The sequence below is a fragment of the Zea mays genome, chromosome 1 (genome assembly GCF_902167145.1).
Source record: "Zea mays cultivar B73 chromosome 1, Zm-B73-REFERENCE-NAM-5.0, whole genome shotgun sequence".
NCBI classification, from domain to species: Eukaryota; Viridiplantae; Streptophyta; class Magnoliopsida; order Poales; family Poaceae; genus Zea; species Zea mays.
In genome coordinates, this window is record NC_050096.1 from 271,479,506 (window position 1) to 271,504,671 (window position 25,166).

Consider the following 25,166-nt stretch of genomic DNA (forward strand, 5'->3'; position numbering starts at 1 on the left):
CTATGCCCTGCTAACGGAGCAATCGGCTTAAGTCGGTGCAACATGCTCGCGCTTACTTAACTCAGGGTGACCACTATGCCCTGCTAACGGAGCAATCGGCTTAAGTCGGCGACAACTTAAGGCGGTGCGACATGCTCACGCTTACTTAACTTGGGGTGACCACTATACCGCACCAACAGAGCAATCAGTTGGAAGCTGATACTAACTCAAATCGGCGCGACACACTCAGTGCGTATATGGTTACTCATCCAGGGGTGGCCTCTATGTCCCATGAAGAAATCTCGAAACCATCACGCTGCATTTTACTTCTACAAATATAGATACTGTTGAATTCTAAACAATATGAGAATGATAGTAGCATTCAATACTAAGAAGGTGTCCTCTAACAAAATATCCGAGCACGTTAAACGCGCGTTCAAAGCATACAATGTTTTTCTATTCTGCAAAATTCTTCTCAGGAGCAACCGACGAAGAAGGACGGCTGGAGGAATCAGGAGCAACGTTCACATCTGCCACTATGTCGTCTGGGACAATGAAAGGGAATTAGGCTTACACCTATTTCCTAACTGATTTTGGTGGTTGAATTGCCCAACACAAATAATTGGACTAACTAGTTTGCTCTAGTCTATAAGTTATACAGGTGCCAAAGGTTCACAAAAGGCCAATAAAAAGACCAAGAAAAGGGTTCAACAAAAAGAGCAAGGGGACAACCGAAGGCACCCTGGTCTGGCGCACCGGACTGTCCGGTGTGCCACCGGACAGTGTCCGGTGCACCAGGGAACTCGACGCTGAACTCGCTACCTTTGGGAAAACTCAGAGCCGCCGCGCTATAATTCACCGGACTGTCCGGTGTACACCGGACAGTGTTCGGTGCTCCAAGGAGAAGCGACTCTGAACTCGCCAGCTTCGGGAATCCGCTCCGCTATAATTCACCGGACATGTCCGGTGTACATCGGACTGTCCGGTGTACACCGAACTGTCCGGTGTAAGAGCAGAGCAATGGCTAGTCCGCGCCAACGGTCACCTGCTACAGCATTAAATGCGCGCCAGCGCGCGTAGAGGAGCAGAGCACGCGCGGGTGGCACACCGGACAGTCTACAGTATCTATCCGGTGCACCACCGGACAGCTAGGCGACCCCACCAGTCAGAGCTCCAACGGTCGAACCCTAACGGTCGGGTGACGTGGCTGGCGCACCGGACTGTTCGGTGCGCCATGTGACAGCAGCCTTCACCAAACGGCTAGTTTGGTGGTTGGGGCTATAAATACCCCCAACCACCCCACATTCAAGACATCCAAGTTTTCCACCTTCCAACTACTTACAAGAGCTAGGCATTCAATACAAGACACACCAAAGTGATCAAATCCTCTCCCAATTCCACACAAGGCTTTAGTGATTAGTAAGAGAGATTTGTTGTGTTCTTTTGAGCTCTTGCGCTTGGATTGCTTCTTTCTTTCTCATTCGTTCTTGTGATCAAGACTCAATTGTAACCGAGGCAAGAGACACCAATTGTGTGGTGGTCCTTGCGGGGAAGTTTTGTTCTCGGTTGATTTAAGAAGAGAAGCTCACTCGGTCCGAGGGACCGTTTGAGAGAGGGAAAGGGTTGAAAGAGACCTGGTCTTAGTGACCACCTCAACGGGGAGTAGGTTTGCAAGAACCGAACCTCGGTAAAACAAATCATCGTGCCTCACTCTTTATTTGCTCACGATTTGTTTTGCGCCCTCTCTCTCGGACTCGTTTTTATTTCTAACGCTAACCCGGCTTGTAGTTGTGATTAAGTTTATAAATTTCAGATTCGCCCTATTCACCCCTCCTCTAGGCGACTTTCAATTGGTATCAGAGCCTGGTGCTTCATTAGAGCCTAACCGCTTGAAGTGATGTCGGGAGATCACGCCAAGAAGGAGATGGAGACCGGCGACAAGCCCACTACAAGCCACGGGGAGACTTCATCGGAAGCGTCCCGCAACAAGAGGAAGGAGAAGAAAGACTCCTCCAACAAAGGGAAGGGGAAGGAGAAGAATTCCTCTTCCCACAAGTCGCATCGGAGAGGCGACAAGCACAAGAGGATGAGGAAAGTGGTCTACTACGAGACCGACTCTTCATCACCATCGACCTCCGGCTCCGACGAGCCGTCCGTCACTTCTAAGCGCCATGAGCGCAAGAAGTTTAGTAAGATCCCCTACGCTACCCTCGCATTCTTAAACATACACCTTTACTTTCCGTCCCATTAGGCAAACCACCAACGTTTGATGGTGAAGATTATGCTAGGTGGAGTGATATGATGCGATATCACCTAACCTCACTCCACAAAAGTATATGGGATGTTGTTGAGTTTGGTGTACAGGTACCATCCATAGGGGATGAAGATTATGATGAGGACGAAGTGGCCCAAATTGAGCACTTCAACTCCCAAGCCACCACTATACTCCTCACCTCTCTAAGTCGAGAGGAGTATAATAAGGTGCAAGGGTTGAAGAGCGCCAAGGAGATTTGGGACGTGCTAAAGACCGCGCACGAAGGAGATGAGGTGACCAAGATCACCAAGAGGGAGACGATCGAGGGGGAGCTCGGTCGCTTCCATCTTCGCCAAGGGGAGGAGCCACAAGACATGTACAACCGGCTCAAAACCTTGGTGAACCAAGTGCGCAACCTCGGGAGCAAAAAATGGGATGACCACGAAGTGGTTAAGGTTATTCTTAGATCACTTGTTTTCCTTAACCCCACTCAAGTTCAATTAATTCGTGGTAATCCTAGATATACACTAATGACTCCCGAGGAAGTAATCGGGAATTTTGTGAGCTTTGAATTGATGATCAAAGGCTCAAAGAAGATCAACGAGCTTGACGGCCCCTCCACGTCCAAAGCACAACCGGTCGCATTCAAGGCGACGGAAGAAAAGAAGGAGGAATCTACTCCAAGTCGAACACCCATCGACGCCTCCAAGCTCGACAACGAGGAGATGGCGCTCATCATCAAGAGCTTCCGCCAAATCCTCAAGCAAAGGAGGGGGAAAGATTACAAGCCCCGCTCCAAGAAAGTTTGCTACAAATGTGGTAAGCCCGGTCACTTTATAGCAAAATGTCCTATTTCTAGTGACAGTGACAGGGGCGACGACAAGAAGGGAAGAAGAAGGGAGAAGAAGAAGTACTACAAGAAGAAGGGCGGCGATGCCCATGTTTGCCGGGAGTGGGACTCCGACGAGAGCTCCACCGACTCCTACTTCGACGAGGACACCGCCAACATCGCCATCACCAAGGGACTTCTCTTCCCCAACGTCGGCCACAAGTGCCTCATGGCAAAGGACGACAAAAAGAAGAAGGTAAAATCAAGATCCTCCACTAAATATGAAACCTCTAGTGATGAGGATGATGCTAGCAATGAGGAGGATAACTTGCGCATTCTTTTTGCCAACCTAAACATGCAACAAAAAGAAAAGTTAAATGAATTAATTAGTGCTATTCATGAGAAGGATGACCTCTTGGATTCTCAAGAGGACTTCCTAATTAAGGAAAACAAGAAGCATGTTAAGGTTAAAAAATGCTTATGCTCTAGAAGTTGAGAAATGTGAGAAATTAACTAGTGAGCTAAGCACATGCCATGATTTAATTGCCAACCTTAGAAATGAAAATGCTAGTTTAAATGCTAAGGTTGATTCTCATGTTCGTAATGTTTCAATTCCAAATCTTAGAAATGATAATGTTGATTTGCTTGCTAAGATTGAAGAATTGAATGATTCTCTTGCTAGCCTTAGAGTAGAAAATGAAAATTTGATTGCTAAGGCTAAAGATTTTGATGTTTGCAATGTTACTATTTCTAACCTTAGAAGTGAAAATGATATATTACATGCTAAGGTTGTAGAATTAAAATCTTGCAAACCCTCTACATCTACAATTGAGCATGTCACTATTTGCACTAGATGTAGAGATGTTGATGTTAATGCTATTCATGATCATATGGTCTTAATTAAACAACAAAATGATCATATAGCAAAATTAGATGCTAAAATTGCCGAGCATGACTTAGAAAATGAAAAATTTAAATTTGCTAGAAGCATGCTCTATAGTGGGAGACGCCCTGGCATTAAGGATGGGATTGGCTTCCAAAAGGGGGACAATGTCAAACTTAATGCCCCTCCTAAAAGATTGTCAAACTTTGTTAAGGGCAAGGCTCCCATGCCTCAGGATAACGAGGGTTACATTTTGTACCCTGCAGGTTATCCCGAGAGCAAAATTAGGAGAATTCATTCTAGGAAATCTCACTCTGGCCCTAATCATGCTCTTATGTATAAGGGTGAGACATCTAGCTCTAGGCAACCAACCCGTGCTAAGTTGCCTAAGAAGAAAACTCCTAATGCATCAAATGATCATGACATTTCATTTAAAACCTTTGATGCATCTTATGTTTTAACTAACAAATCCGGCAAGGTAGTTGCCAAGTTTGTTGGGGGCAAACACAAGGGGTCAAAGACTTGTGTTTGGGTACCCAAAGTTCTTGTTTCTAATGCCAAAGGACCCAAAACCGTTTGGGTACCTAAAATCAAGAACTAAAATTGTTTTGTAGGTTTATGCATTCGGGGGCTCAAGTTGGATCATCGATAGCGAGTGCACAAACCACATGACAGGGGAGAAGAAGATGTTCTCCTCATGTGAGAAAAACCAAGATCCCCAACGAGCTATCTGAAAGGGAAATGTGCCCTTGGGCCATTTCTAAGTGTTTTGGTGATTGAGTGCCAACTCAAGTGTTTTTGTGTTAATCTATGCAAAGTGGTGGACAAAGTGCAAATCATGTCAAAAGGTATGTTTCTAGACTTAGTACATTGTTTTATGGACTAATGTATTGTGTCTAAGTGCTGGAAACAGGAAAAATCGAGTTGGAAATGAGATAGCTTTGTTCAGCCAAAGTCTGCTCAGTCTGGGTGCACCGGACAGTGTCCGGTGCGCCAGGATGGCTCTGGCGAACAGGCTGCTCTCGGGACTTCGACGGCGGTGTACGGCTATAATTCACCGGTCTGTCTGGTGGTGCACCGGACTGTCCGGTGAGCCGTTCACAGGCGAACTCGTCGCTCTCGGGAGATGATTAACGGCGTACGGCTAAAATTCACCGGTCTGTCCGGTGGTGCACCGGACTGTCCGGTGAGTCAACAGTCAACCGGGGCAACGGTAGGCCGAGGATTCCGCGCGTGACGCGTGGCCAAGCCAACGGTCACATTGGTGCACCGGACTGTCCGGTGTGCATCGGACAGTGTCCGGTGCGCCAACGGCTCTCAGACTCCAACGGTCGGCTTTGCCAAATAAGGAAGGATATCTGCACCGGACAGTGTCCGGTGGTGCACCGGACTGTCCGGTGCGCTAGTCGACAGAAGGCAAGATCTGCCTTCCAGGATTGCTCTCAACGGCTCCTAGCTGCCTTGGGGCTATAAAAGGGACCCCTAGGCGCATGGAGGAACACACCAAGCATTCCTTGAGCACTCTTGATCACTCACACTTCATTCTTGTGCACTTGTTTGACATTCTAGTGATTTGAGCTCCGTTCTAGTGTGCTAGTCTTTTGAGCTTAAGTCTGGGTCTTGTGTGTGTGTATTTGCTGTGATCTTAGTGTCTTGTGTGAGTTGCTAATCCCTCCCTTACTCCGTGCTTCTTTGTGAACTTCAAGTGTAAGGGCGAGAGGCTCCAAGTTGTGGAGATTCCTCGCAAACGGGATTAAGAAAAGCAAGCAAAATACCGTGGTATTCAAGTAGGTCTTTGGACCGCTTGAGAGGGGTTGATTGCAACCCTCGTCCGTTGGGACGCCACAACGTGGAGTAGGCAAGCGTTGGTCTTGGCCGAACCACGGGATAACCACCGTGCCATCTCTGTGATCGATCTCTTGTGGTTATTGTGTTTTGTTGAGACTCCTCTTGGCGATTATTGTGCTAACGCTCAACCAAGTTTTTGTGGCTTAAGTTTCAAGTTGTACAGGATCACCTATTTACCCCCCCCTCTAGGTGCTCTCAATTGGTATCGGAGCCGTTCTCTTCATAAAGGGACTAATCGCCCGAAGAGATGGATCCTAAGGGGAAGGGAATCGTGATCAACGATAAAGAGAAGGAGTCCTTCGTCAACGAGCCTAAGGATGACAAGCCTACCGACTCGGGCTCGGGCCACAGACGCAAAGATGGAAGGAGGAAGAAGACGAGACGCATCAAGGAGATCGTCTACTACGACGACAGTGATGAGTCCACTTCTTCTCATAAGGACAACGACGACAACGACTACGACAAACGAAAGACGGTTAACTCAAACTTTTCTTTCGATTATTCGCGTATTCCTCAAAGTTCAAATTCACATTTGCTCTCCATTCCTCTTGGCAAGTCTCCACACTTTGATGGAGAGGACTACGGATTTTGGAGCCACAAAATGCGTAGTCACCTGTTCTCTCTCCATCCAAGCATATGGGAGATTGTTGAGAATGGAATGAAATTTGATAGCTCGGATAGTCCTATTTTTATTAATGAACAGATTCATAGAAATGCACAAGCTACTACTGTGTTGTTAGCCTCCTTGTGCAGGGACGAGTACCATAAGGTGAGCGGCTTGGACAATGCCAAGCAAATCTGGGACACCCTCAAGATCTCTCATGAGGGGAATGACGTCACCTTGCTCACCAAGATGGAGTTGGTAGAAGGCGAGCTCGGAAGATTTGTGATGATAAGGGGCGATGAGCCAACCCAAACATACAACCGGCTCAAGACCCTTATCAACAAAATAAGGAGCTACGGAAGCACGCAATGGACGGACCACGACGTCGTCCGACTAATGCTAAGGTCCTTTACCGTTCTTGATCCACATTTGGTGAATAATATTCGTGAGAATCCCAGGTACAGCAAAATGTCGCCCGAAGGAGTCCTTGGAAAATTTGTAAGCGGGCGAATGATGATCAAGGAGGCGAGGTACGTGGACGACGCACTGAATGGTCCAATCAATGAGCCTCAACCCGTTGCTCTCAAGGCAACGAGAAGCAAGGAGGCGTTACCTAGCAAGGTGGCGCAAGTTGAGGCGGCAGGGCTCAATGATGAAGAGATGGCCCTCATCATCAAGCGCTTCAAGACGGCGCTTAAGAGTCACAAGGGACAGCCAAGCAAGACCAAGTCAAAGGGGAAGCGCTCATGCTTCAAATGTGGTAAGCTTGGTCATTTTATTGCTAACTGTCCCGATAATGATAGTGACCAGGAAAAAGGAAACAAGAGGGAGAAGAAGAAGAATTACAAGAAGGCCAAGGGCGAGGCACATATCGGAAAGGAGTGGGATTCGGATTGCTCCTCCTCCGACTCCAACAATGAAGGACTTGCCGCCACTGCCTTCAACAAGTCATCCCTCTTCCCCAACGAGCATCACACATGCCTCATGGCGAAGGAGAAGAAGGTATGTACTCGGGATACCACTTATGCTTCTTCAAGTGATGATTCTAGTGATGACGATGAGATAGACTATTCTAGTTTATTTAAAGGTTTGGATAGAATTAAAATTGGCAAAATTAATGAGTTAATTGATGCCTTGAATGAAAAGGATAGACTTTTAGAAAAGCAAGAGGATTTGTTGTATGAAGAACATGATAAATTTGTAGAGGCACAAAAAGCTCATGCTTTAGAAGTTAAAAGAAATGAAATGCTTTCTTATGAACTATCTACTTGTCATGAAACCATTGCTACTTTAAAAGGTGTTAATGATGATTTAAATGCTAAACTAGAAGTAGCTAGTAAATCTAACTCTTGTGTAGAACATGTTTGCACTAGGTGTAAAGATCTTAATGTTGATACTTGTAGTGAACACCTAGAGTGCATTTCTAAATTAAATGATGAAGTAGCTAGTCTTAATGCCCAACTTAAGACTAGCAAGAGTGAATTTGACAAACTAAAATTTGCAAGGGATGCCTACACAATTGGTAGACACCCCTCAATTAAGGATGGTCTTGGCTTCAAGAGGGAAGTCAAGAACTTAACAAGCCATAAGGCTCCCATCTCCGCCAAGGAGAAAGGGAAGGCCCCTATGGCTAGTAGTGTGCAAAAGAACCATGCTTTTATGTACCATGATAGGAGACAATCTAGAAATACTTATAGGAGTAGTAATGCAAATGATGCTTTTGATTCTCATGCCATGTTTGCTTCTAGTTCTTCCTATGTACATGATAGAAATGTTGGTAAGAGAAATGTTGTTCATAATATGCCTAGGAGAAATGTTGTTAATGTTCCTAGGAAAGTTAGTGAACCTTCTACAATATATCATGCTTGCAATGCTTCTTTTGCCATTTATAGAAAGAATAAGAAGGTGATTGCTAGGAAGTTAAGGGCAAGATGCAAGGGAGATAAAACTTGCATTTGGGTCCCTAAGACATTTGTGACTAACCTTGTAGGACCCAACAAGAGTTGGGTACCTAAGACCCAAGCCTAAATTTGCCTTGCAGGTTTATGCATCCGGGGGTTCAAGCTGGATTATCGACAGCGGATGCACAAACCACATGACGGGGGAAAAGAGGATGTTCTCTTCCTACGTCAAGAACAAGGATCCCCAAGATTCAATAATATTCGGTGATGGGAACCAAGGCAAGGTAAAAGGGCTAGGTAAAATTGCTATTTCATCCGAGCACTCTATTTCTAATGTGTTTTTAGTTGAGTCGCTTGGATATAATTTGTTATCTGTTAGTCAATTATGCAATATGGGATATAATTGTCTATTCACAAATGTAGATGTGTCTGTCTTTAGAAGGTGTGATGGTTCACTAGCTTTTAAGGGTGTACTAGATGGCAAACTTTATTTGGTTGATTTTGCAAAAGAAGAGGCCGGTCTAGATGCATGCTTAATGGCTAAGACTTGCATGGGCTGGTTGTGGCATCACCGCTTAGCACATGTGGGGATGAAGAACCTCCACAAGCTTCTAAAGGGAGAACACGTGATAGGTCTAACTAATGTACATTTCGAAAAGATAGACCTTGTGCAGCTTGTCAAGCAGGGAAACAGGTGGGAGGCTCTCATCACACCAAAAATGTGATGACCACATCAAGACCCTTAGAGATGCTTCACATGGACCTCTTCGGACCCGTCGCCTATCTAAGTATAGGAGGAAGTAAGTATGGTCTTGTTATAGTTGATGATTTTTCCCGCTTCACTTCGGTATTCTTTTTGCAGGATAAATCTGAAACCCAGGGGACCCTCAAGCGCTTCCTCAGGAGAGCTCAAAATGAGTTTGAGCTCAAGGTGAAGAAGATAAGGAGCGACAACGGGTCTGAATTCAAGAATCTTCAAGTGGAGGAGTTCCTTGAGGAGGAAGGGATCAAGCACGAGTTCTCCGCTCCCTACACACCTCAGCAAAATGGTGTGGTAGAGAGGAAGAACAGGACGCTCATCGATATGGCGAGGACTATGCTTGGAGAGTTCAAGACCCCCGAGCGTTTTTGGTCGGAAGCCGTGAACACGGCTTGCCACGCCATCAACAGGGTCTATCTTCACCGCCTCCTCAAGAAGACTTCATATGAGCTGCTAACTGGTAACAAACCCAATGTGTCTTATTTTCGTGTATTTGGGAGCAAGTGTTATATTCTTGTGAAGAAATGTAGAACTTCTAAATTTGCTCCCAAAGCTGTAGAAGGGTTTTTATTAGGTTATGACTCAAATACAAAGGCGTATAGGGTCTTCAACAAATCATCGGGTTTGGTTGAAGTCTCTAGCGACGTTGTATTTGATGAGACTAATGGCTCTCCAAGAGAGCAAGTTGTTGATCTTGATGATGTAGATGAAGAAGACGTTCCAACGGCCGCGATACGCACCATGGCGATTGGAGATGTGCGGCCTCAGGAACAATTGGAGCAAGATCAACCTTCTTCCTCAACAATGGTGCATCCCCCAACCCAAGATGACGAACAGGTACCTCAAGTGGAGGCGCATGATCAAGGGGGAGCACAGGATGTTCAAAGTAAAGAGGAAGAAGCACAACCGGCACCTCCAACCCAAGTTCGAGCAACGATTCAAAGGGATCATCCCGTCGACCAAATATTGGGTGATATTAGCAAGGGAGTAACTACTCGTTCTAGATTAGTAAATTTTTGTGAGCATTACTCTTTTGTCTCTTCTATTGAGCCTTTCAGGGTAGAAGAGGCCTTGCGAGATCCGGACTGGGTGTTGGCCATGCAGGAGGAGCTAAACAACTTCAAGCGTAATGAAGTTTGGACACTGGTGCCTCGTCCCAAGCAAAACGTTGTGGGAACCAAGTGGGTATTCCGCAACAAACAGGACGAGCACGGGGTGGTGACGAGGAACAAGGCTCGACTTGTGGCAAAAGGTTATGCCCAAGTCGTAGGTTTGGACTTTGAGGAGATGTTCGCTCCTGTGGCTAGGCTAGAATCAATTCGTATTTTGCTAGCATATGCCGCTCACCATTCTTTCAGGTTGTACCAAATGGATGTGAAGAGCGCTTTCCTCAACGGGCCAATCAAGGAGGAGGTGTACGTGGAGCAACCCCCTGGCTTCGAGGATGAACGGTACCCCGACCACGTGTGTAAGCTCTCTAAGGCGCTCTATGGACTTCAGCAAGCCCCAAGAGCATGGTATGAATGCCTTAGAGACTTTTTAATTGCTAATGCTTTCAAGGTTGGGAAAGCCGATCCAACTCTTTTCACTAAGACTTGCGATGGTGATCTTTTTGTGTGCCAAATTTATGTCGATGACATAATATTTGGTTCTACTAACCAAAAGTCCTGTGAATAGTTTAGCAGGGTGATGACGCAAAAATTCAAGATGTCGATGATGGGCGAGTTGAACTACTTCCTTGGGTTCCAAGTGAAGCAACTCAAGGACGGCACTTTCATCTCCCAAACGAAGTACACGCAAGACTTGCTAAAGCGGTTTGGGATGAAGGACGCCAAGCCCGCAAAGACTCCGATGGGAATCGACGGACACACCGACCTCAACAAAGGAGGTAAGTCCGTTGATCAAAAGGCATATCGGTCTATGATAGGGTCTTTACTTTATTTGTGTGCTAGTAGACCGGATATTATGCTTAGCGTATGCATGTGTGCTAGATTTCAATCCAATCCTAAGGAGTGTCACTTAGTGGCTGTGAAGCGAATTCTTAGATATTTAGTCGCTACGCCCTGCTTCGGGATCTGGTATCCAAAGGGGTCTAACTTTGACTTGATTGGATATTCAGATTCCGACTATGCTGGATGTAAGGTCGATAGGAAGAGTACATCAGGGACGTGCCAATTCTTAGGAAGGTCCCTGGTGTCGTGGAACTCTAAGAAACAAACTTCCGTTGCCCTATCCACCGCTGAGGACGAGTACATTGCCACAGGACAGTGTTGCGCACAACTACTTTGGATGAGGCAAACCCTCCGGGACTTTGGCTACAATCTGAGCAAAGTCCCACTCCTATGTGACAATGAGAGTGCTATCCGAATAGCGGAAAATCCTGTTGAGCACAGCCGCACAAAGCACATTGACATCCGGCATCACTTTTTGAGAGACCACCAGCAAAAGGGAGATATCGAAGTGTTTCATGTTAGCACCGAGAACCAGCTAGCCGATATCTTCACTAAGCCTTTAGATGAAAAGACCTTTTGCAGGCTGCGTAGTGAGCTAAATATCCTAGATTCGTGGAACTTGGATTGATTTATAGCATACATGTGTTTATGCCTTTGATCATGTTCCTTATGCATTTTGTTGCTTACTATGGTGCTCAAGTTGTACAATCACTCCCCGGACCTCACAAGTCCTTGTGCAAGTGATGCACATATTTAGGGGGAGTTGTGCTACAACTTGACCCTTTGAGACTAACTGTTTGCTTGACTTTGCTTGATTTAGTCTCAAAGGAGGTTTGAAAGGGAAAAGGTGGACTTGGACCATAAAAGACTTCCATTGCACTCCGATGAGAGGGTAACTTATTCCAAGTTCATCTCATGTCCTCTTATTGCCTTTGTACTCTTATTTGAAGATCTTGGTGAGGCAATGGGGTTAAAGGGCCAAGATTGATCCCGTTTTGGTGCTTGATGCCAAAGGGGGAGAAAATAAAGGCCAAAGCAATAGATGGATCAGCTACCACTTGAGAAATTTTTGAAAATATTAGATTAGAGCTTTTGGTTTGTCAAAACTCTTTTATTGTCTCTTTTGTCAAAAGTTGGCCTCTTGTGGGGAGAAGTGTTGATTATGGGAAAAGGGGGAGTTTTTGAAATCCTTGATCAATTTCTGTTGGAATACCTCTCTTTATGTCTCTACATGTGGATTTGACTTAGAGATAGTAATTTGAGTTTGATTTGCAAAAACAAACCAAGTGGTGGCAAAGAGTGATCCATATATGTCAAAATTGAATCAAAACAATTTTGAGTGTTCATTTGCATTGATATTGCACTTGTCCTAGTTGCTTTATGTTGTGTTGGCATAAATCACCAAAAAGGGGGAGATTGAAAGGGAAATGTGCCCTTGGGCCATTTCTAAGTATTTTGGTGATTGAGTGCCAACACAAGTGTTTTTGTGTTAATCTATGCAAAGTGGTGGACAAAGTGCAAATCATGTCAAAAGGTATGTTTCTAGACTTAGTACATTGTTTTATGGACTAATGTATTGTGTCTAAGTGCTAGAAACAGGAAAAATCGAGTTGGAAATGAGATGGCTTTGTTCAGCCAAAGTCTGCTCAGTCTCGGTGCACCGGACTGTCCGGTGGTGCACCGGACAGTGTCTGGTGCGCCAGGCTGGCTCTAGCGAAAAGGCTGCTCTCGGGACTTCGACGGCGATGTACGACTATAATTCACCGGTCTGTCCGGTGGTGCACCGGACTATCCGGTGAGCCGTTCACAGGCGAACTCGTCGCTCTCGGGAGATGATTAACGGCGTACGGCTAAAATTCACCGGTCTGTCCGGTGGTGCACCGGACTGTCCGGTGAGTCAACAGTCAACCGGGGCAACGGTCGGCCGAGGATTCCGCGCGTGACGCGTGGCCAAGCCAACGGTCACATTGGTGCACCGGACTGCCCGGTGTGCACCGGACAGTGTCCGGTGCGCCAACGGCTCTCAGACTCCAACGGTCGGCTTTGCCAAATAAGGAAGGATATCTGCACCGGACAGTGTCCGGTGGTGCACCGGACTGTCCGGTGCGCCAGTCGACAGAAGGCAAGATCTGCCTTCCAGGATTGCTCTCAACGGCTCCTAGCTGCCTTGGGGCTATAAAAGGGACCCCTAGGCGCATGGAGGAACACACCAAGCATTCCTTGAGCACTCTTGATCACTCACACTTCATTCTTGCGCACTTGTTTGACATTCTAGTGATTTGAGCTCCGTTCTAGTGTGCTAGTCTTTTGAGCTTAAGTCTGGGTCTTGTGTGTGTATTTGCTGTGATCTTAGTGTCTTGTGTGAGTTGCTAATCCCTCCCTTACTCCGTGCTTCTTTGTGAACTTCAAGTGTAAGGGCGAGAGGCTCCAAGTTGTGGAGATTCCTCGCAAACGGGATTAAGAAAAGCAAGCAAAACACCGTGGTATTCAAGTAGGTCTTTGGACCGCTTGAGAGGGGTTGATTGCAACCCTCGTCAGTTGGGACGCCACAACGTGGAGTAGGCAAGCGTTGGTCTTGGCCGAACCACGGGATAACCACCGTGCCATCTCTGTGATTGATCTCTTGTGGTTATTGTGTTTTGTTGAGACTCCTCTTGGCGATTATTGTGCTAACGCTCAACCAAGTTTTTGTGGCTTAAGTTTCAAGTTTTACAGGATCACCTATTCACCCCCCTCTAGGTGCTCTCACTATCACATTCGGGGATGGAAACCAAGGTTTGGTCAAAGTTTTGGGCTAAAATAGCTATATCTCCTGACCATTCCATTTCCAATGTTTTCTTGTAGATTCTTTAGATTACAACTTGCTTTCTGTTTCCCAATTATGTCAAATGGGTTACAACTGTCTATTTACTGATGTAGGTGTCACTGTCTTTAGAAGAAGTGATGATTCAATATCATTTAAGGGAGTGTTAGAGGGTCAGCTATACTTGGTAGATTTTGATAGAGCTGAACTCGACACTTGCTTAATTGCTAAGAGTAACATGGGTTGGCTCTGGCACCGCCGACTAGCCCATGTTGGGATGAAGAATCTTCATAAGCTTCTAAAGGGAGAACACATTTTAGGACTAACAAATGTTCATTTTGAGAAAGACAGGATTTGTAGCGCCTACCAAGCAGGAAAGCAAGTTGGTGTTCATCATCCGCACAAGAATATCATGACGACTGACAGGCCACTGGAGCTCCTACACATGGACCTATTCGGCCCGATAGCTTACATAAGCATCGGCGGGAGTAAGTATTGTCTAGTTATTGTGGATGATTATTCTCGCTTCACTTGGGTGTTCTTTTGCAGGAAAAATCTCAAACCCAAGAGACCTTAAAGGGATTCTTGAGACGGGCTCAAAATGAGTTCGCCTTAAGGATCAAGAAAATAAGAAGCGACAACGGAACGGAGTTCAAGAACACTCAAATTGAAGGCTTCCTTGAGGAGGAGGGCATCAAGCATGAGTTCTCTTCTCCCTACACCCCACAACAAAATGGTGTAGTGGAGAGGAAGAATCGAACTCTACTGGACATGGCAAGAACCATGCTTGATGAGTACAAGACGCCGGATCGGTTTTGGGCCGAAGCGGTCAACACCGCCTGCTACGCCATCAACCGGTTATATCTACACCGAATCCTCAAGAAGACATCATATGAACTCCTAACCGGTAAAAAGCCCAACATTTCATATTTTAGAGTCTTTGGTAGCAAATGCTTTATTCTTGTTAAGAGAGGTAGAAAATCTAAATTTGCTCCTAAGACTGTAGAAGGCTTTTTACTAGGATGTGATTCAAACATAAGGGCATATAGAGTCTTTAACAAGTCCTCAGGACTAGTTGAAGTTTCTTGTGACGTTGTGTTTGATGAAACTAACGGCTCTCAAGTAGAGCAAGTTGATCTTGATGAGATAGGTGAAGAAGAGGCTCCATGCATCGGGCTAAGGAACATGTCCATTGGGGATGTGTGTCCTAAGGAATCCGAAGAGCCTCCAAATGCACAAGATCAACCATCCTCCTCCACGCAAGCATCTCCACCAACTCAAAATGAGGATGAGGCTCAAGTTGATAAAGGAGAAAATCAAAATGATGAACCACCTCAAGATGACGGCAATGATCAAGGGGGGATGCAAATGATCAAGACAAGGAGGATGAAGAACCAAGGCCGCCACACCCAAGAGTCCACCAAGCAATCCAACGAGATCACCCCGTCGACACCATCCTCGGCGATATTCATAAGGGGGTAACCACTAGATCTCGTGTTGCACATTTTTGTGAGCATTACTCTTTTGTTTCCTCTATTGAGCCACACAGGGTAGAGGAAGCACTCCAAGATTCGGATTGGGTGATGGCGATGCAAGAGGAGCTCAACAACTTCACTAGAAATGAGGTATGGCATTTAGTTCCATGTCCTAACCAAAATGTTGTAGGAACCAAGTGGGTCTTCCGCAACAAACAAGACGAGCATGGTGTGGTGACAAGGAACAAAGCTCGACTTGTGGCCAAGGGATACTCCCAAGTCGAAGGTTTGGATTTTGGTGAAACCTATGCACCCGTAGCTAGGCTTGAGTGAATTCGTATATTATTAGCCTATGCTACTTACCATGGCTTCAAGCTTTACCAAATGGACGTGAAGAGTGCCTTCCTCAATGGACCAATCAAGGAAGAGGTCTATGTTGAGCAACCTCCCGGCTTTGAAGATAGTGAGTATCCTAACCATGTCTATAGGCTCTCTAAGGCGCTTTATAGGCTCAAGCAAGCCCCAAGAGCATGGTATGAATGCCTAAGAGATTTCCTTATTGCTAATGGCTTCAGAGTCGGCAAGGCCGATCCTACTTTATTTACTAAAACTCTTGACAATGATTTGTTCGTATGCCAAATTTACATTGATGATATTATATTTGGGTCTACTAACGAATCTACATGTGAGGAATTTAGTAGGATCATGACACAGAAATTCGAGATGTCAATGATGGGGGAGTTGAAGTATTTCTTGGGATTTCAAGTAAAGCAACTCCAAGAGGGCACCTTCATTAGCCAAACGAAGTATACTCAAGACATTCTAACCAAGTTTGGAATGAAGGATGCTAAGCCCATCAAGACACCCATGGGAACCAATGGGCATCTCGACCTCGACACGGGAGGTAAATCCGTCGATCAAAAGGTATACCGGTCGATGATAGGATCATTACTCTATTTATGTGCATCTCGACCGGACATTATGCTTTCTGTATGCATGTGTGCAAGATTCCAAACCGACCCTAAGGAATCTCACCTTACGGCCGTAAAATGAATCTTGAGATATTTGGCTTACACTCCTAAGTTTGGGCTTTGGTACCCTCGGGGGTCCACATTTGATTTGATTGGTTATTCAGATGCCGATTGGGCAGGGTGCAAAATCAATAGAAAGAGCACATCGGGGACTTGCCAGTTCTTGGGAAGGTCCTTGGTGTCTTGGGCTTCAAAGAAGCAAAATTCGGTCGCTCTTTCAACCGCCGAAGCCGAGTACATTGTCGCAGGCCACTGTTGCGCGCAATTGCTTTGGATGAGGCAAACCCTGCGAGACTATGGTTACAAATTAACCAAAGTTCCTCTTCTATGTGATAATGAGAGTGCAATCCGCATGGCAGATAATCCCGTTGAGCATAGCCGCACTAAACACATAGCCATTCAGTATCATTTTCTTAGGGATCACCAACAAAAGGGGGATATCGAGATTGCATACATTAATACTAAAGATCAATTAGCCGATATCTTTACCAAGCCACTAGATGAACAAACTTTTACCAAACTTAGGCATGAGCTCAATATTCTTGATTCTCGGAATTTCTTTTGATGTTTTGCACACATAGCTCATAAATATACCTTTGATCATATCTCTTTTATATATGCTATGACTAATGTGTTTTCAAGTGATTTTCAAACCAAGTCATAGGTGTATTGAAAGGGAATTGGAGTCTTCGGCGAAGACAAAGGCTTCCACTCCACTCTATTACTCATCCTTCGCCGTCGCTCCGCATCTCTCTCCAACTTTGGTATAATCTTCACTAATATTATTTGTTTGCCAAAGGGGGAGAAAGTAGTTTAAAAGGGCTTATATTTCACTCAAAATATCCGTTTTTGGCGATTCATGCCAAAGGGGGAGAAAGTATTAGCCCAAAGCAAAAGGACCGCACCACCACCTAATTTTAAAAACTAATGATTTTCAAATGGTAAATTTCAAATTGGTATCTTATTGTGTTCAAAAGGGGGAGAAAGTAGTATTTTTCAAAATTGATATCTTAAAACCCTCTTGAACACTAAGAGGAGATTTCATTCAAGGGGAGTTTTGTTTGGTCAAAGGAAAAGCATTTGAAACAAGGGGAGAAATTTTCAAATCTTATAAATGCTTCTCAAAAATCTTATTCATTTACCTTTGACTAGTTGCAAAATATCTTTGAAAAGATTTTACAAAAGAATTTGCAAAAACAAAACATGTGGTGCAAGCGTGGTCCAAAATGTTAAGAATAAAAGAAACAATCCATGCATATCCTATGTTAATAATTATTGGCTCAATTCTAGGTAACCTTTGCACTTACAATTATGCAAACTAGTTCAATTCTGCACTTTTATATTTGCTTTGGTTTGTGTTGGCATCAATCACCAAAAAGGGGGAGATTGAAAGGGAATTAGGCTGACACCTATTTCCTAACTGATTTTGGTGGTTGAATTGCCCAACACAAATAATTGGACTAACTAGTTTGCTCTAGTCTATAAGTTATACAGGTGCCAAAGGTTCACAAAAGGCCAATAAAAAGACCAAGAAAAGGGTTCAACAAAAAGAGCAAGGGGACAACCGAAGGCACCCTGGTCTGGCGCACCGGACTGTCCGGTGTGCCACTGGACAGTGTCCGGTGCACCACCGGACAGTGTCCGGTGCACCAGGGAACTCGACGCTGAACTCGCTACCTTCAGGAAAACTCAGAGCCGCCGCGCTATAATTCACCGAACTGTCTGGTGCTCCAAGGAGAAGCGACTCTGAACTCGCCAGCTTCGGGAATCCGCTCCGCTATAATTCACCGGACTGTCCGGTGTAACAGCGGAGCAACGGCTAGTCCGCGCCAACGGTCACCTGCTACAACATTAAATGCGCGCCAGAGCACGCGTGGGTGGCACACCAGACAGTCTACAGTACCTGTCCGGTGCACCACCGGACAACCAGGCGACCCCACCAGTCAGAGCTCCAACGGTCGAACCCTAACGGTTGGGTGACGTGGCTGGCGCACCGGACTGTCCGGTGGCGCACCGGACTGTCCGGTGCGCCATGCGACAGCAGCCTTCACCAAACGGCTAGTTTGGTGGTTGGGGCTATAAATACCTAAGAGCACCTAGAGGGGGGGTGAATAGGTGATCCTGTGAAACTTGAAACTTAAGCCACAAAACTTGGTTAATCGTTAGCACAATAATTGCCAAGTGGCTAGAGAGGAGTCAAAACACAATAACCACAAGAGATCAAACACAGAGATGGCACGGTGGTTATCCCGTGGTTCGGCCAAGACCAACACTTGCCTACTCCACGTCGTGGCGTCCCAACGGACGAGGGTTGCAATCAACCCCTCTCAAGCGGTCCAAAGACCCACTTGAATACCACGATGTTTTGCTTGCTTTTCTCAATCCCGTTTGCGAGGAATCTCCACAACTTGGAGTCTCTCGCCCTTACACTTGAAATTCACAAAGAAGCACAGAGCAAGGGGGGATTAGCAACGCACACAAGACACAAGAATCAGAGTATCAACACGCACACAAGTCGCAACAAGAGCTCGCAACACAACTCAATGAGTTCACAACTCCACTTGAGCTCTATATGCTATCACGATGAAACGAATGCGCGGAATCAAGGTCTTGGTGCTTAGAAATGTTGTAGGAATGCTTGGTGTACTCCTCCATGCGCCTAGGGGTCCCTTTTATAGCCCCAAGGCAGCTAGGAGCCGTTGAGAGCATTCTAGGAAGGCCGATCTTGCCTTCTATCGACTGGCGCACCGGACAATCCGGTGCACACCGGACACTGTCCGGTGCCCGATTTCCTTCCAAAAATGGCACAGTCGACCGTTGGCAGCCTGAGAGCCGTTGGCGCACCGGACATGTCCGGTGCACACCGGACAGTCCGATGCCCCCTTCTAGCCGTTGGCTCGGCCACGTGTCCCGCGCAGATCGCGCGGCCGACCGTTGGCCCTGCCGACCGTTGGCTCACCGGACTGTCCGGTGCACACCGGACAGTCCGGTGAATTATAGCCGTACGTCGCCGATGAATTCCCGAGAGCGACGAGTTCGCCTGTGAACGGCCCACCGGACAGTCTGGTGCACCACCGGACAGTCCGGTGAATTATAGCCGTACACCGCCGTCGAAGTCCCGAGAGCAGCCTGTTCACCAGAGCCAGCCTGACGCACCGGACACTGTCCGGTGCTCCACCGGACAGTCCGGTGCTCCAGACTGAGCAAAGTCTTGGCTGCTCGAGCCAAGGCATATTCAATTGGATTTTTCCTGTTTCCAGCACTTAGACACAATACATTAGTCCATAAAACAATGTAATAAGTCTGAGAAACATACCTTTATCCTTGATTTGTACTTTGTCCACCTTTTTACACTAGGGCACTTGTGTTGGACACTAAATCACCAAAATACTTAGAAATGGCCCAAGGGCACATTTCCCTTTCAATACCCCCAACCACCCCACATTCAAGACATCCAAGTTTTCCACCTTCCAACTACTTACAAGAGCTAGGCATTCAATACAAGACACACCAAAGTGATCAAATCCTCTCCCAATTCCACACAAGGCTTTAGTGATTAGTGAGAGAGATTTGTTGTGTTCTTTTGAGCTCTTGCGCTTGGATTGCTTCTTTCTTTCTCATTCGTTCTTGTGATCAAGACTCAATTGTAACCGAGGCAAGAGACACCAATTGTGTGGTGGTCCTTGCGGGGAAGTTTTGTTCCCGGTTGATTTAAGAAGAGAAGCTCACTCGGTCCGAGGGACCGTTTGAGAGAGGGAAAGGGTTGAAAGAGACCCGGTCTTAGTGACCACCTCAACGGGGAGTAGGTTTGCAAGAACCGAACCTCGGTAAAACAAATCATCGTGCCTCACTCTTTATTTGCTCACGATTTGTTTTGCGCCCTCTCTCTCGGACTCGTTTTTATTTCTAACGCTAACCCGGCTTGTAGTTGTGATTAAGTTTGTAAATTTCAGATTCGCCCTATTCACCCCCCTCTAGGCAACTTTCAGACAACCACACTAGGTCTCCTTATCAGAATCCGCCCCGCGCGAATAGCTTTATCCATAGCTTTATCGCGCTGGGCCCTCAGAGTAGCGGAAGTCTCTTCAGCAACCTTGACAGCCAACTGAGCGGTCTCTAGCTCCTGGGCGACAGATTTCTTGGAAGCACGCAGATTCTTGATGACAACATCTTTGGCCGATATCAACTCCCTGAGGCGAATCACATCATCCAAGGATTCCTGCAGCTTATAACGAAGATTGTCTAACTCCTCCCTGGTGAAGCGATGACTCCTCTCCAAGATGGTCAACGAGTTGCTAGAGTCACGATATAGCCTGTCAAGATTGTCACGAGAAGTAACAAGGGCATGTTTTTCTTCCTGCAAGCAAGAATCAGCTTTTTCAAACGTCAACCAAGCGATAAAAGCACAGCAAAACAAAACCCGGACTCACAGGTCAGCTTCTCAGAGTCAAGCTGAGCGCGGAGAGTAGAGTTCAGCGTGTTGGTGTCATTCAGAGAAGCAGAGACCTGGGCCAGCTCTGTCTGACTTTGGGAATACTTTTCCTCAAGATCAGAACACCGCCGGACCAGTTCAGCTTGATCTTGAGAGCGTTTTTCCTCAAGAGCAGAATATTGCCGAGTCATATCTGGCGAGAAGCAGTCAAGCAAAGGTGTTAAAATAAGAAGCAGTTTGATAAGGTAGCAAGAAGGAAGCAAAAGAGCACTGACCAGCATTTGCCGCCTCTAAGTCAGAAACACGCCGCTGAAGCAGCACCGGATTCCAACGCGCCAGAGACAAAGCTCCTTCCGGGACGGAAGCACCCTGCAACCTTAGCCGACTAGACATCTCATCGACCAGCGCCTGGCATTAAAAAGCAGACGAGCATGAGAATATTTACCTGCTTGGGTAAAAGTCAGACCAGAAGAAACCAAAATACCTGGAAGTTGGAAAAGAAGGAAGGGACTCCCAAATCGTGAGAGATCAGCTGATGGCTCGGCAAAGGATCACCACCTGGAGCAACTTGCAACGATTCAGGAGGGACCAATTCAGTGACATCAGCAGAACCCAAAACCTTGTCATCAGGTACGCTAGCCTCTAAAGCGACCCCCTGACCAAAGGCTTGGGCTGTTACCATGCAACCAGAGTGTGGAGGAGAGGACCCTACGTGAACATCCATGGAAGTGCAAGAGGGAGAACCCGCTCGAACACCCTCGGGGGCTGGATCATAGCTTGCACTACCCATCCGAGCCGGATCATCTCCGGTAGCACCCTCGGGGCCTAGGTAGTAGCTGGCACTATCCATTTGAGTCGGATCATCTCCGGCAGCACCCTCGAGGGCTGGGTAAAGGCCAGCACCGTCATTGAGGGCCAAGTTCCCTGCGGTAGCCATCTCTAAGGTTGAAGGTCCCTCGGCCACTTCCATGGGAGCAGGGGAATCCAAACCAGCCTCCTGACCCTCAAGACCGCGCTCCAAGGTCGATGAGGCGCGGGACGCTGCCCGGGAGGACCCCAACCCGGCGTCGAGCACATCAACACGAACATCCATCGCGCCACCATCTGCCGGTTCTGATAGCAGATCTTCTGGAATCATGTCCTCGAGAGCCTGATCAAAGTTCGCCAGAGATAATTCTTGCAGACCAATGAGGGCAGACAAGGCCGGAGAAGGAACACCGCTACTTTCCCCACTGGCAGTGTAACGACAGCTGTTTTTCCGAATTAGGGGGATTTCGTCTTCTTCTTCACCACCATCATCAGCAAGACGGACGTCACACCCATTGGGATCAGCTTCAGTGAATTCAGGCACTGGCACTTCCTCAGCAACAGGAGCAGAAGGACCGGCACCTTAATCCAAGCTAGACACCCGACAAAGGCGTCTTTTCTTCTTTTTCTCCCCCTCAGCAGGAAAAGAGGCTTGATCAACTCGGCGAGAACGTTTTGGACGAACATTGACAGGCTTCTGAGCGTCCAAGGCTTTGTCAGCTTCAGGGATGGGCACCAACACCAATGTTTCAGCAGGAGCAGCATCAGAAGAATCCCCAATCAACATATCCAGCATGGCACCTATCTCTGCATCACTAGGATCCAAAGGCACCTCGAAATGAACCTGTCGTTCATCGTCAGGAATCTCTTCAAGCGAAGCAACCAAAGCACTAACCTCTTCGACAGAGGGTCGCACTCTAAGGCCCAAACCGCCATCACCAGCAGGAGGATTTGACACAAAATGAGTCAAAGCCTTAGAAGGAGGCAGGTTCCAGGCCGAATACGCAACAGGGGCGCCTACATTTGATACTTTGCCTCTGAGTATCATTTCAAGCTGGCTCACCAAATCCACAGCAGGAATTTTTCTGTTGGTAACCCGGGTTGAGTCAGTCAGGCCTCGATACAGATAGGCCGGGTGTGCCCTGTCCTTCAGCGGCTGAATATTCTTGAAGACAAAGTCAGCAACCACAGCTTCTGCAGTCAAACCTCTCTCCTTCAACAATCCTGAGAGCACCTAGAGGGGGAGTGAATAGGTGATCCTGTAAGACTTAAAACTTAATGCCACAAAACTTGATTAGGAGTTAGCACAATAATGCCAAGTGGCTAGAGAGGAGTCTTAGCAAAACACAATAACCACAAAGAGATCAACACAGAGATGGCACAGTGGTTTATCCCGTGGTTCAGCCAAGTCCAACACTTGCCTACTCCACGTTGTGGCGTCCCAACGGACGAGGGTTGCAATCAACCCCTCTCAAGCGGTCCAAAGACCCACTTGAATACCATGGTGTTTTGCTTTGCTTTACTATATCCCGCTTGCGAGGAATCTCCACAACTTGGAGTCTCTCGCCCTTACAAAGATGTTCACAAAGAAGCACGGAGTAAGGGAGGGATGAGCAACGCACACGAGACACAAAATCACAGCAAATACGCACACACAAGACCCAGACTTGAGCTCAAAAGAATATCACGAGGTTCTCACTAGAACGGAGCTCAAATCACTAAGAATGTCGAACAAGTGCGCAAGAATGAAGTGTGAGTGATCAACAATGCTCAAAGGATGCTTGGTGTTCTCCTCCATGCGCCTAGGGGTCCCTTTTATAGCCCCAATGCAGCTAGGAGCCGTTGAGAGCATTCCTGGAAGGCAATTCTTGCCTTCTATCGCCTGGCGCACCGGACAGTCCGGTGCACCACCGGACACTGTCCGGTGCGGATTTCTTTCCTTATTTGGCGAAGCCGACCGTTGCAGATTCAGAGCCGTTGGCGCACCGGACACTGTCCGGTGCACACTAGAAGTCCGGTGCCCCCTTCTAGCCGTTGGCTCGGCCACGTGTCCCACGCAGATCGCGCGGCCGGCCATTGGCCCAGCCGACCGTTGGCTCACCGGACAGTCCGGTGCACCACCGGACAGTCAGGTGAATTATAGTCGTACGCCGTTAATCATCTCCCGAGAGCGACGAGTTCGCTTGTGAATGGCTCACCGGACAGTCCGGTGATTTATAGCCGTACACCGCCGTCGAAGTCCCGAGAACAGCAAGTTTGCCAAAGTCAGCCTGGCGCACCGGACACTGTCCGGTGCACCACCGGACAGTCCGGTGCACCACCGGACAGTCCGGTGCACCCAGACTGAGCAGACTTTGGCTGAACGAGCCAAGTCATCTCCAAATTGATTTTTCCTGTTTCCAGCACTTAGACACAATACATTAGTCTCCAAAACAATGTACTAAGTCTTAGACACATACCTTTACTCTTGATTTGCACTTTGTCCATCAATTGGCATAGATTTACACTTAAGCACTTGTGTTGGCACTCAATCACCAAAATACTTAGAAATGGCCCAAGGGCACATTTCCCTTTCAAATCCAACTTCAGCCAACAGAGCCCTCGCCTCAGCCACCTCTTGGTCTGTGGGGGATTCAGTCCAGCTCGGAGTGCGGACATCCGGTTGTCTCCTTGACCGTGGTGGGAGGGAATTCCCATGATTTTCCACGATAAACCACTCTAAGCGCCATCCTTTGATGTTGTCTTTGAGTGGGATGTCAAGGTAATCGGTTTTCCTCCCACGGCGCATCTCCAAGCTCGCGCCCCTACCAGTTGGTGCTGACCTTCGGCCATCCCAGGGCGACAGTGATACAAATATTTCCACAGGCCAAAATGCGGCAGAACGCCAAGAAAAGCCTCACATAAATGAACAAAGATAGAGATTTGCATAATGGAATTGGGGTTCAGATGAGTCAAATTGAGGTGATAGAAATCAAGGAGACCGCGGAAAAAGGGAGAAATAGGAAGAGCAAGGCCGTGGAGGAGGAATGGAACATAAACAACAGATTCATGGGTGTCTTCTGTTGGAACAGTGACCCCACAACACATCCGCCAGGAACAGAGTTCTTTTGGAGGAAGAACTCCGATGGACACAAGATGGAGAAGGTCAGACTCAGAAACAACAGACATATGGTTACCTGCGAAAGGCAACTGACTGTTGGGATCGATGGGGGGAATGACAGCAGCGGACGAACTCAAAGCTTTCCACTTAGGCGCCATCTCAACCTCGCCGGCGAGCAGAGCGGAAGCAGAATTGCAAATCGGCAGAGAGGATCTGGATGCAGGAAAGCAAGAACTAGGGCACGGAATGTGGAGACGCGGAACAGTGCAGTACATATAGGGTTTTCCTGGGCCAGATGTCGTTTGCAAAAAGTGCCCAGTCATCACCCAGCGGTTATTTCTAAAAACACTGGCGTGCCACATCATCACTCAGCTGCTATTTCTAAAAAAGCCGGCATGCCATGTCATCACAAGGCCGTTATTTCCAAAACGGCCGACGCGGCCCAAATTGACTCAGCCGTGGTTTCTAAAAACGCTGACAGTACCTGACTTCACTCGGCTGTTACTTC

The 25,166-nt window shown here is 47.1% G+C and overlaps 1 protein-coding gene across 1 annotated transcript; it reads right to left on the reverse strand.

Moving 5' to 3' along the window:
- Positions 1–435: 435 nt before the first annotated feature.
- On the reverse strand, positions 436–21,688 carry LOC109942229 (uncharacterized). The gene is given in 6 exon segments (XM_035962065.1): positions 436–555; positions 20,314–20,693; positions 20,750–20,944; positions 21,027–21,159; positions 21,236–21,406; positions 21,506–21,688. Coding segments are annotated over 6 exon segments (1,182 nt in total).
- Between the last annotated feature and the right edge of the window lie 3,478 nt (positions 21,689–25,166).